This window comes from Lactuca saligna, chromosome 5, assembly GCF_052625555.1.
Source record: "Lactuca saligna cultivar CGN05327 chromosome 5, ASM5262555v1, whole genome shotgun sequence".
Lineage (NCBI taxonomy): Eukaryota > Viridiplantae > Streptophyta > Magnoliopsida > Asterales > Asteraceae > Lactuca > Lactuca saligna.
This window is the reverse complement of record NC_136421.1, coordinates 294,242,132-294,254,523: the sequence shown is the minus strand read 5'-3', so window position 1 is coordinate 294,254,523 and position 12,392 is coordinate 294,242,132. Positions and strand designations below refer to the sequence as shown.

Here is a 12,392-nt window from a genome sequence, read left to right as displayed (position 1 = left end):
TTAATCGAATTGCTATATGTCAGAATCAATGGAGATGGAAGTCAAACCCTCGTCACTCAACAATGATCGTCTCCAAAAGACAGAAAGGTTAGAGTGATTTGGAAAACCAAATGAAAGTTAAGAAGAACGAAAAGTAGATGAAAGAAATGACAGCTATCTATACTCACCTTTGTATCTATTTGATTGGAGAGTGATGGTGGTGGAGGAACTAAACCTGGTTGGCTCTAAAATCCAACCATTAGCTGATGAACAGTACCTGATTCGACCGAATATTGTTCATAAGTTGTGTTGTGCTTTAATTCTATATATAATGAATAATGAATGGCTATAAAGAGACTTGAAAAACAACAAAACCCCTACATTGTTGGTTGTAGAAAATGGTTGTTGTGAGTTGTCTCTTTAAAAAGAAAAGGACTCACTTATGCAAAGTAATTATTATTATTATTATTATTATTTTATATTATTATTATTATTGTGTAAAAATCGGATTTTAAAGGTCAAATATGTCGGTTTTTATTGGTTTTAAGGTGTTTGACCAGTCTTGTTGAAACTTAATTTTTGCAAACCTTGTTAGATATTTCAGGTAAGAATGGCACTCAAAATTCTAAGAATCGTGTTATACACTTTCAAATCAAAGTATTTTGGTGGTACTCCGAAATCCTTATTTGGATAAGACTAAAAAAACCAGAGAACGAAAAGAACGGAGAATGATTAGTATGGTTTTCGTGTACCAACTAGATATGACTAAAACATATTATCTCTTATATGTGTGAAAACTGTCACCAACAGTTTTATGTCCTAAAATTGTCTAAACTTCCACAAGGTAGTTTGTAATAGTTAGAAGCTGTCACAAATTCGAGTTTTCTATAAAGGTCAAAATAAAGTCAAAAACCAGCTCGACCCCAACTAGGGGCTTTTGCCCCCTTGGACTTCGCCAGGGGTGCCGCCCCTTGGACCCCGCTCCTAGGGGCGCTTCCTTCGGACCCTCGTTCGTTCAAGGGCTTCACCCATAAATGAATGTCTACTTTGAGTCTTGAATAAACTTAAACAAGTGTACACTCCGTACATTCCTTAGTTGTTTAATATTCATCAAAATTGATTTTGGTCAACAAGCCAATCCATAACACTTAAATAGAAGTTCACCAACAAACTCATCGTTTTTTATTGGTTCTACCCAATCGAAATGGAAGCATGTTTGAAAAAGGATCTTAGGGTGTCTAAGGTTGGGCCAGGATGGTCTATTAATGCCTTTTTTTACTCATCGGAGTTATTTCACAAAGACTTGTCATGGTAAGGAAGAAGGGGAGACATGCACACTTGGAGAGCACAGTATAATAAAGAGTTGTATATTGCGTTCAGGAAGGATGCATCGCTCTCGAAAAGGAATCTATTAATTCTCTCCTAATTGGTTGGACCGTAGATGCATTGATTTACTTCACGGGTGAGGTCTCTGGTCATCGAAGACCTAGCTGTGCCATGAAAAAGAATAGATAAGGTGTTTGACTCCTTCATGCATGCTCCACTTGGTTCCGGAAATATAGCTCCATTGGTAAAGATTCGTCATATGTATTGTTGACTTTTTAACCTTTTATATTTCCCTTAATTAGAAATCACACACATTTAGGTTTTAGATTGACTACTACTTTCCAGGTTCCACACTCCCACAACCTTGATTACCTTGTCAATAAGTTATAACATCAATTAATAAATATTACAGTTAAAAACTTGAATTAGAAGCTAATGTATATCGTTTATCCTACCATCAATTTGTTAAAAGGGTTATTCATAATTGTGGTTTTGTTCCATTGTTTACTCCAAGCAATAAAAGATACAAACACTTGAAATGGGGCCAATTCCCCATTAATGCTATCTCTTCCCAACCTTCATCCATCTCTCTCTCTCTCTCTCTCTCTCTCTCTCTCTCTATATATATATATATATATATATATATATATATATATATATATATATATATATATATATATATATATATATATATATATATTCTCACCTCACTAACTTCCTTTGCTCAAAACACCTATAAGCGTAACACTGCTCTCTCTCTGCTCAAACTTCATGGGTTTTCAAGAAATTGGTGCGAATTGATTCAGCCGTTCAGGGTGCCTGTGATTTAAGTGTGTTTAGAGTACTCCTAAGAAAAATAGCAGCATCTTCCGTTTCAAGATTTTTACACCCAGATATGTTTGGAATGTTATTGATCTTTTTGTTGGACATGAAGGTGTAGTTTCGTTTAAAAGTGCCATTGACTATTGAGTTGAAGAGTTTTGTAAGGTGAGAGCAACCACCCAAAAACACGAATTCCAATGGGAAGTTGCTTCAGTGCTGAAACCAAAGATACGAGCCCATTTCACTCCGGTATTATAACTGGGCATACTAATACTGTAATACAGTAATACTCATATGTCTATTGAACTTGATGATGCGTAACTAGAGGGGTGTGTTTGTATTCTGTGTTTTGCTTTTGTTTTTGTTGTGAGTCGTTGCTTCTTTAAATCATTTTAGTGCATAAACTTAATGTTTTGTGAATGAATGAATAATGATTCAGAAGTGATTTCAAAGAGTGGTGGTGATGTTGGGACTCAAAATAGCAGTAAGGTGTCATCAGTATCAGCAACTCCACGGAGCGAAGGTGAGATATTGCAGTCGTCGAATTTGAAAAGCTTCAGTTTTTCCGATCTGAAGATGGCGACGAGGAACTTCCGGCCGGATAGTGTGCTCGGAGAAGGCGGATTTGGATCGGTTTTCAAGGGTTGGATCGACGAACAGACTTTCGCTGCTACTAAACCTGGAACAGGTCTTGTTATTGCTGTCAAAAAGCTTAATCAAGAAAGCTTTCAAGGTCACAGGGAGTGGCTGGTGAGCCTCACTTTTTCAATCTTACTTTGAATCTCTATCCGTCGTTTACGCCATTTTTGGTTAAAACTTTCATGATAAACTTTTGTCTTTCAACTTTGAGTTTAAATTTATACTATTTTTGTCTAAGATGTATAATAATTACAATATAATAATTACAATAATTATATAATAACCAGTTAAGATGATGATGGTTTTATCAAAAAGCTGGTTTCGTGTATGGTCTAATCCCTATCACAAAAAAAAAAGTTTATCTTTTTCAAAAAGAACTTTGAAAAAAAAAAAAAATCATATATCGTGAAATACATGATTTTCATGTAAAATGATTGAATCTTTTTTTTTTGTGGTGGGACGTTCGTTTGAAAGCTTCCACCCATTTTGGTCCTTGTTTTGTTACTTACCATGTAACAAATAACAACGTATTTTTTATTTAGACCATGTATTATAATTATAATATCTTATTTTCGTTTTTGAAGGAAAATAATATCTTATACTTTCGAAAATTTTACACGATTATAGCAGCTAAAATCTCTTTGTATTTGGATGACAAATCAATGATAAACACACATCAATGAACGTACGTTGCCATTGCATTTAACACATAATAAAAAGTTGAGTTTTTTTTTTTCCAATGTAATTTCTTGGTTCTTTAACTTAATATGTTTTTGGATTCGGTATTTTCAGGCAGAAGTGAATTATCTCGGGCAATTTTCACATCCAAATCTCGTGGAACTAATTGGTTACTGTTTAGAGGACGAACAAAGACTTTTAGTCTACGAGTTCATGCCACGTGGAAGCTTGGAAAATCACTTATTCAGGAGTAAGTTTTCTATTATTTTCTATTTTATTTTCTCAATTTACACAAATCGAATAGGAATAAATTTTTTTTTGTATGATTGATCGATAGGAGGATCATATTTTCAACCGTTGTCGTGGAGTCTTCGCTTGAAGGCTGCTCTTGGAGCTGCTAAAGGCCTCGCTTTTCTTCACAATGCAAAAACAAAAGTGATTTATCGTGATTTCAAGACTTCTAATGTGTTGCTAGATTCGGTAAGTTTGTGTTGCTTACGTTTCTTAAGCTACTTAGGTAATTTTTCATTTATCTCAATAATCAATTTCTTTCAAATTCTATCATGCTTCTCCAAATCGTAATAAGAACAAATTTTTATCAAATACCTTCAAATGCACATCCAAACACCGATTAAAATTTAGGGGTAATTTTGTAATTTTACAATGGCATTATAATACAGAATTACAATGCAAAGTTGTCGGATTTTGGGCTCGCAAAAGATGGACCAACCGGTGATAAGAGTCATGTTTCAACTAGAGTCATGGGAACCTACGGATACGCGGCACCCGAGTATCTAGCAACAGGTATGCAAGTGTTCTGTATCAAGAAATAACAACATACTTTTATTGATTTCTTTATCATAACATTTTAATTTTCTTTTCTTTCCATTACAATATTCGAAAAATCCACCAATTTGTAGCGATGTCATCCAAATACAAAACAATTTTGAACTTTCACAACTATAACTAGATAGATTTTTCAAACTATGAAATGCATTGCTATTTCGTACAATTTTGTGATGTTTTGTTGTTTTTTTTTGGACCTTTCATTTTAGGTCACTTGACGTCTAAGAGTGATGTGTATAGTTTCGGGGTGGTTCTTCTTGAAATGCTATCGGGCCGAAGAGCAGTAGACAAGAACAGGCCATCGAACGAATACAGTTTAGTTGAGTGGGCTAAACCCTACTTGGCCCACAAACGTAAACTGTTTCGGGTTATAGACAACCGGCTTGAGGGCCAGTATACACTGGATGGGGCCTATGCGGTTGCAACCGTTGCATTACGGTGTATATCGGTTGAGCCGAGGTTCAGGCCCACTATGGTGGAAGTGGTCAAAGAACTCGAGCAGCTTCAGGACCCGAAGGGAAGCAAGCCCCGAAGACACTCGACTCATGGAACACTCCCAATTGGGAACACTACTTATCCCAGGCCTCAAGGTTTGTAGGAAAATATGACTAATTGGGCCAAGTGATTGTACAGTTATTTGGGCTATAAGTTTTAAGTTTGTTTCTATTTTCTAAATTCAAGGAAGCTACATCGAAGTTTAATTTATTCTTAACTTTTGGTCATCTGGTTGCTGATTTTGTGATTTGGTATTCAACAAAATATCCGTACAATGAATGTTTAGTAAATTTGTTATCTGTAATTAAATCTATGAAACATCAAATCATATAATTTTTTAAACAGACCACAGCGGCTTTGATTGACTCGTTCACCCACATGTATTTTTCTAGTCCTTTATTTTGAATTTTATAAACAACTATTAAAATAATTAAACCTATTTTTACAATAAAACGATTTAAAAGGTTATAGGCATTTACTTTAGAAAAAACAAGTCCACCACTCTTTGGTATATAAACTTAGTTGCCAATTCCAAGTATCGTTAATAGAATATCTCCAAATTTCAAAAGCTTGTAAAATTTGACAGTTTGATCAAAATTAAAGAATTGGTCTTTTATCAACAAAGAAAGACTTTCGTATTGGTTTCCCATGGATAAGTCAACATATGGTATCCTTTAAAATATAGATTCTACAAAATTGCATATAATGACAAAGTCTCTAATTTTAACTCATTTAATATCAAATAAGTCCAAAATGTCCAACTATGTTATAATTTCTATCTTATGAACATTAAAAAATCAGCTAAATAAATAAGAAAACGTCAAACGGTTTTACGTACACAATAATTTCATTAACAGTGACACTTACTTAGATCTCAAGTCGAGAAAATAATCCGTACATTTTCCCTTTAGTTTGTACAAAAAATCCTTCACTACTACAAACACATTTTACAATCAACACACAAACAACACCTTTAATAATCAACATATCACAATTCTGAATTCACACGCTATTATGTTTCACACTGCCAGCTGTCCAATGCCTCCAATCCAATCTCCCAATCGATCTGTTCCTCAACGTAACCAATTCCTTAAAATCAAACACCCTCTTTATATAATTACCACTCACTTGCTTTTTCATATCACCTTCTTCCTTAACACATTCCGGTTCCGGTTGTGATTCCGGTTCCAGATCCGGTTCCGGTTCCGGTTGTGATTCCAATTCCGGTTCTGGTGATGTATCCTTGATGATTTTCTCGAGCATTTCGACAACTTGGCTCATTTTGGGTCGGGATTTGGGGTTTTTTGTGAGGCATTTATTGGCTAAAGAAGATAGTTTTTGTGCGGATTTAATGGAGAAGTCTCCTTCGAGACGTGGGTCCATTAAAAGATGGAATTTTTTCGAATCCGAAATAAAAGGCTTCACCCATTCCAATAGCTTCTGTTCGTTTCGTGGCAAGTTTCGTTCCACTGCTCGCCTACCCGTGATAAGCTCGTACACCACCACCCCAAACGACCACACATCGCTTTTTGATGTCAGTCTCCCCGTGTGCACATACTCAGGCGCCGCATAACCTATCGTCCCCACCACCTTAAATTTTAAATACCACAAATAATATTATAAATTTATAATTAAAAAATAAATAATAGTACAATATTAGTATTTAGTATTTATTCACCACTGTTGAAACGTGACTCAGTCCAGCAGTGGGACCCTGTCTTGCTAGACCGAAGTCCGATAGCTTTGGGTTGAAGTCTTCATCCAGAAGCACATTTGAAGTTTTAAAATCACGAAAAATCAACTGCATTATATAAAAATATTAATATATATATATAAAATGAGTGAAAGTAGGTTGCTATTTAGAGTGAAATAAACGATTACTTGAAAATCCATTTCTTCATGAAGATAAGCCAAACCACGAGCTGCACCAAGAGCAATTTGTAAACGTGTCATCCAAGAAAGAGGAGAATGGACACGACCCAAAAGATGATCTTCTAAGCTTTTATTGGACATGAGTTCATACACTAAAAGCCTTTGAATCCCTCTTTCGTCATCTTCTGCACAATACCCAACTAACTTTACAAGATTTGGATGGTTGACTATACCCAAGAAGTTGACTTCATTAATCCACTCCTTATGCCCCTGAACACTAAGAACATAGAATTTCAAGAAAAATCCATAAGACAACAAAATTAAATTATCAAAAAAGTACCCCACCATAACATGTTAACAAATCTTGATTGCTTTACGTTTGTGTCATAAATCTAATGCTTTCAAAGGGTTTCATGTGAACATAGGGTAAGAAGTCAGATTTTGAAAAGGGTATCCAATGGTAATTTTGATTTGAGAGTTTTGAGACTGGTCCAGTGATGTACAAGTCTATGGTGGACAAAACAATAATTTTTCTGCAAGTCTAGTCAACATTAAAGAAAAAAAAAAAAAAAAACTTTATCAATGTAACAAAATTGTTATTCAGAAGACAAACATTAACATTCAATACAGAAAATTATTAATACCAGGCTTCTGAATTACTTCTTATGAGTTGTGTTTGATGTTTACATTTGAGCAGATGCACAATTATTTGTGACAGGTACTAAATTTTGTTGTTTTTTACATCAAACTTTCGTTCATAAAAGCTAAAAGAAACTTTAATTTATCTTTAGCAATTACTAGACCTAAAGATGAGTAATCCATTTCAATCTTCCTTTTGTTGTTATATTACTATAATTGTTTAGCTCCAACCACTGCATTATGTGTATAGGACATATTTTGTATACTTATATAGAACAATAGCAGAATCAAAAGGGCGTACAATGTGCTGATAGACTTGTAAATTGTATCGTTTTTTTAGATAAGTTTGACGTTCTGACAGCTGTAGTTTCCACTGAGAATTTCTTGTTTATATAAGATTTTTTGTCTTATACTCTTATTCAACGTAGAAAATTCATAGGCAGCTAGTGCGTTAGAATATAAATTCATATATAGTTATATACACAAATAAGAAAAATAGTTTTTCAGATATTTTTCGTGATTAATGGTGCTTGTGATTGTGAAACCTGCAAATACATGGATTCTGGAGTTGTGTGTGGAGTTCTCTAAAGAAAACACTAGGAAAACAGTAATTTATTTGAAAATGTAATTAAATAAAGAAAATAAAATGACGGAGGAAAGGGCAAAAAGCCATGCCTGGAATCCATTACGGCTCAACTGCTTGATAGCAACATCCAAATACCGATCTCCATCGCTACCTGGATCGGCCACGGCGGCGGACTTAACAACTCCTCTGTAAACACAACCAAATCCCCCCTCACCGATCACAAGCGATCGATTGAATCCCTTGGTCGCAGACTTCAACTCAGCGAACTTAAAAACTCGCAGATCGTTGGCACGGCGCTGAGATAAGAGTTCGGAGAACCCTACGGTGTCACTGAGGTCTCTAGAGTTGCTATCTGAATCAAACTCCGACCGACGAGTAGTGTCAAAGCTGGTGGATGCAACGCTGAGGGAACGCGCCCAGGATACCCTGGTCGACGACCTGGAAAGGACACCGTCCTCGTCGTTGGCTCTCCTATCTCCAGTACTAAAGTGAAAACACTTCATTTAGTTGCAGCTGTCAACTATTAGCCTATTTTTATGGCGACGGCGTTTGGTCGCCGGAATTTAAATGCTCCGGTTAGAAGAGAGAGAAAGGGGAGGGGGAAGACGGGTTCAACCGAGCAGAATGTTCGAATGTTAAACTAAAATTGCTTACATTTGATTGATTTATATATAATTATATATTAATAAGTCAAGAAAAGATTGCTATACGTATACGTATTCGTATATACGGAAAAGGTTGGTGAGCATCTCGGTCCACCATGAAATGTTTTATTAAAATCTCTATTAATTTCATTTTATAAAAAAAAAAATTCACAAGTCTATTTTTAATAATTTTATTTTACCGATCTAAGCAGGTAAAGAATTAAATATAATTTTATTAGAAACTTCGATTTTGAAGGTTTTACAAACAAAAATGTAAGTATGCAGAAATATCAAGCATCAATATTTGAGTGGGACAAACAGTTCTAAAAAAGAAAAAAAAAAAAAAATATATATATATATATATATATATATATATATATATATATATATATATATATATATATATATATATATTAAACTTTTGAGATTTTTAATAAAAGGCCGATGTTTGATGTTTTAAGAGATAAAATATTGTTCTTAAATTTTATGTATTATTTAAATGTTTGCGAGATTGTTTATGTTCGTATCCACTTGGTATTTTTGTCTATGAAAACTCTGAAGTTAATGTTTGAAGTCCCAACTTATAGTTACTTTCTATACACTTAGATTAGATTAAGGTTAATGCTATAAGCATTCTTCTTTTTTTTTTCAATTCCCCCATGTGATTTTTTTTGTCTTTTAGTTTTTGTTTTTTTTTTTGAACTTTTTTTTAGTTCTTTTTAATTTATTTATTTATTTATTTATTATTATTATTATTATTATTATAAATTTCGATAATCGTATAAAATTCGCAAAACATTTTAAAATTTGAATGAAATTTTAAAATCCGTACCGCATTATAAATTTGATTGGCATAATAAAATTCAAAAGACTATATAAAACGGAACAAAAACAAAATTTGTCTTTATTTATCACGAATATATTAATTGGTTCATTATTATATTTATGTAGTGCGTTATGCGGATTGAAAACAAACTTTACTTTTGTTCCATTTTATATAGTCCTTCGAATTTTATAAGTCCGAATTTATAATGTTATCCGAATTTTATATGGTTATTGAAATTTATAATAATAATAATAATAATAATAATAATAATAATAATAATAATAATAATAAATAAACAAAAACAAAAAGAGAAAAAAAAAATAATGTCAGATCAAACGTAAAATATTAATTAGACTAACGTTAGGGGAGATAAAATTAGTTAAGAATGGTACTTATAGCACAACCCCTAAATGAAACGGCAATGTGCATCGGTGCATGTTAGATGTCACATCATTTTTTTTCATGTCAACTAAGCACAACATCATGTTAAGGCCATCCCCAATGGGATTGTATGAAGAGTTTAATGGATAAAAAAGATGGTGATGTAGCATTCAATGGATTAAAAATGCATTGCAGGTTGAGTGTATTGAACAGGGAGTTCAATCCCCATTGAACGGTGTTATGTATTTATTTATTTATTTTTGTTTCTCAATTTAATATACAATTTATGTTAGAAAATTTTTTCTTTATCAATTTAATATAACTATTTATATTGAAAATAACATTTAATCTTTTTCCCACAAACAAACTATCTATTATTATTTTTTTATTCATACCTTATTTTATTTTATATTCAATAATTTAGTTTATTAAGTTACATCATATTCTTTTTATTCTAAACAATAAAAGAATTGATAAATCTTATAAATATTTTAAAAAGATAACATCTTATTTGTTATAGGGAAAATGACTTATAAGGGTAACTATCTTTTATCCGTGTTTACATATTGACAACTTCTTCTTTTTTGTACATATTAAAGCAATTAACTTGTTTTAACTGTTTAAATTACACCAATATTACCGATTAATACGTGTTTTAACCAGTAACTCAAAGCGAAAATAACTTAGGAGGGTAACTACCTCTTATCCGTGTTCACATATTGGCAACTTCTTATTTTTTGTACATAAGAAAGCAACTAACTTGTTTTAACTGTGTAACATCCCAAAAATCATGAACAAAAATTTTGTTTTTAATTTAATACTAAAACCATAATTGTCAAACCATTAATTTAATCCTCCGGCATCGGGCCCCGCCCGGCATCAGGCCCCATCTGGCATCGAACCCCGCTCGGTATACATATTTGTCTCTCTTAGGTCCCGCCCACTAAACATATGCAATCATATAACATGCTAACACATAAAGAAACATACTCTACCGTATCCCTGTCCTAAGAAACACACTCTGCTAATAATGAGATACGGAATTTCGTCCGTACTCAACTAGTTCCAGCCAGGGCTTCAGCAGTGCATGGTGAGTCTCCTCACTGTGTGAATGGGTCTAAGGCCACAATGTCAGCCCATGTAGTCTATGAGTAGGAAGACCCGGGGGTTAGCCCTAGGCATTGTATACTAGTATGTTATTCCAGACCAAGGTCTGATGTCGGGCGGGTGCCCGAGGAATGTTTGCATGTTAGATTATACTTTTTGTCTGTGTGATACTTGTATGTGCCTGATAAGGAAGTGAGTGCGGGCGAGGTTCCATATCTCATCACTAGCTGAGTACGGACGATGTTCCGTATCTCATTATTAGCAGAGTATGTTTCTTAGGACAGAGATATAGTAGAGTATGTTTCTTTATGTGTTAGCATGTTATATGATTATATGTGTTTAGCGGGTGGGGCCCGGAGACAGGCGTGGCCTAAGAGAGACAGACCTGTATACCGAGCGAGGCTCGATGCCAGGAAGGGCCCGATGTCAGAGTATTAAATTAATGGTTTGACAATTATGGTTTTAGTATTAAATTAAAAACGAAATTTTTGGTCATGATTTTTGGGATGTTATACAGTTAAAACAAGTTAGTTGCTTTCTTATGTACAAAAAATAAGAAGTTGCCAACATGTGAACACCGATAAGAGGTAGTTACTCTCCTAAGTCATTTTCCCTTTGAATTACCGGTTAAAACAGGTATTAGCCGGTAATATTTGTGTAATTTAAACAGTTAAAACAAGTTAGTTGCTTTATTATGTACAAAAAAGAAGAAGTTGCTAATATGTGAACACGGATAAAAGGTAGTTACCCTCCTAAGTCATTTTCCCTTTGTTATAATACAACATAGTAAAATTACATACTAATAAAACGTTCCCAAAAAAAATTCCCATTATAATATATTTGTAACTTTTAATTTCTAAATTGTAATCTTTAATTAATATTTAGTAATTGTTCCTTGAATTTCTAATTAATGTAATATTTTAGTTTTATTTATTAATATTATTTATGAAAAAGAAACTAAAATGGTGATGTGGAATCCATTGAACTCTTAAGAATTTAATGGAGTGTAGAGTTTAATGGGTTAAATAGTATAGTTAGTGGAATGCTGATGTGTTAATCCATTGAACTCTTAATAGTTCAATGCATTGGAGATGGTCTAAGGAGTGGTAATGTATCTTAGCATGTCACATCATTTTTAACAACTACTAAATTTTTGAACTATATTTTAATTTTTTAAACAAATATTAATTTTTTTAATCAAGTATTAATTTTTAACAACTACTAATTTTTAAAAACACAAACATGTTAATATTAAAATACTCGACTTACGACATAAATGACTTAACACTTAACTTAATATTAGACTTAAAACATAATTTAGTTAAACATGAACAACTTAAATGTAAACTTAATAAATAACTTCAAACATTCTTATCTCAATTAAATTTACTGGCAAGATCCGGATTCGTATTTGCCATAATCTGACGAGCCAACTCGGACAACCTACTATCATCTTGCAAGAAGAGTCTCAGTGTTTTAGTTTTTTGTTTGATTTCATCCATCTCCAAAATTTTGTCGATTTTGGTGTCCCACAAATGAAGTAGCTCACTTG

The 12,392-nt window shown here is 33.2% G+C and overlaps 2 protein-coding genes across 3 annotated transcripts; one reads left to right on the top strand and one right to left on the bottom strand.

Annotated features, from left to right (window-relative positions):
- The first annotated feature begins 2,009 nt into the window (after window positions 1-2,009).
- Window positions 2,010-5,012, top strand: LOC145048248 (putative serine/threonine-protein kinase PBL10). Of its 2 annotated transcripts, none has more exons than XM_078996697.1 (6): window positions 2,010-2,376; window positions 2,570-2,877; window positions 3,559-3,694; window positions 3,782-3,924; window positions 4,125-4,248; window positions 4,500-5,012. In XM_078996697.1, exons 1-6 carry the CDS (start codon window positions 2,325-2,327, stop codon window positions 4,886-4,888), a joined length of 1,152 nt encoding a protein of 383 aa, XP_078852823.1. In that variant the 5' UTR covers window positions 2,010-2,324; the 3' UTR covers window positions 4,889-5,012. The 2 variants fall into 2 exon arrangements, with proteins under 2 accessions (XP_078852823.1, XP_078852821.1); XM_078996695.1 differs by having other exon boundaries at window positions 2,567-2,877.
- A 618-nt stretch (window positions 5,013-5,630) lies between these two features.
- Window positions 5,631-8,530, bottom strand: LOC145048247 (Protein kinase superfamily protein). The gene is made up of 4 exons (XM_078996694.1): window positions 7,972-8,530; window positions 6,667-6,927; window positions 6,464-6,586; window positions 5,631-6,375 (listed from the first exon to the last, which is right to left on the bottom strand). The coding sequence occupies exons 1-4, from the start codon at window positions 8,383-8,385 to the stop codon at window positions 5,788-5,790; spliced, it is 1,386 nt and encodes a 461-aa protein (XP_078852820.1). The 5' UTR covers window positions 8,386-8,530; the 3' UTR covers window positions 5,631-5,787.
- Window positions 8,531-12,392: the final 3,862 nt, after the last annotated feature.

Coding starts and splice junctions, on each gene's coding strand:
- LOC145048247 (XM_078996694.1), bottom strand. CDS start 8,385: ATGAAGTGTTTTCACTTTAGTACTGGAGATAGGAGAGCCAACGACGAG. Junction 6,587..6,666: donor ATGAAGAAATGGATTTTCAA/GTAATCGTTTAT, acceptor TATATAATGCAG/TTGATTTTTCGTGATTTTAA. Junction 6,376..6,463: donor TGAGTCACGTTTCAACAGTG/GTGAATAAATAC, acceptor TTAAAATTTAAG/GTGGTGGGGACGATAGGTTA.
- LOC145048248 (XM_078996695.1), top strand. CDS start 2,325: ATGGGAAGTTGCTTCAGTGCTGAAACCAAAGATACGAGCCCATTTCAC. Junction 3,695..3,781: donor GGAAAATCACTTATTCAGGA/GTAAGTTTTCTA, acceptor ATTGATCGATAG/GAGGATCATATTTTCAACCG. Junction 4,249..4,499: donor ACCCGAGTATCTAGCAACAG/GTATGCAAGTGT, acceptor CTTTCATTTTAG/GTCACTTGACGTCTAAGAGT.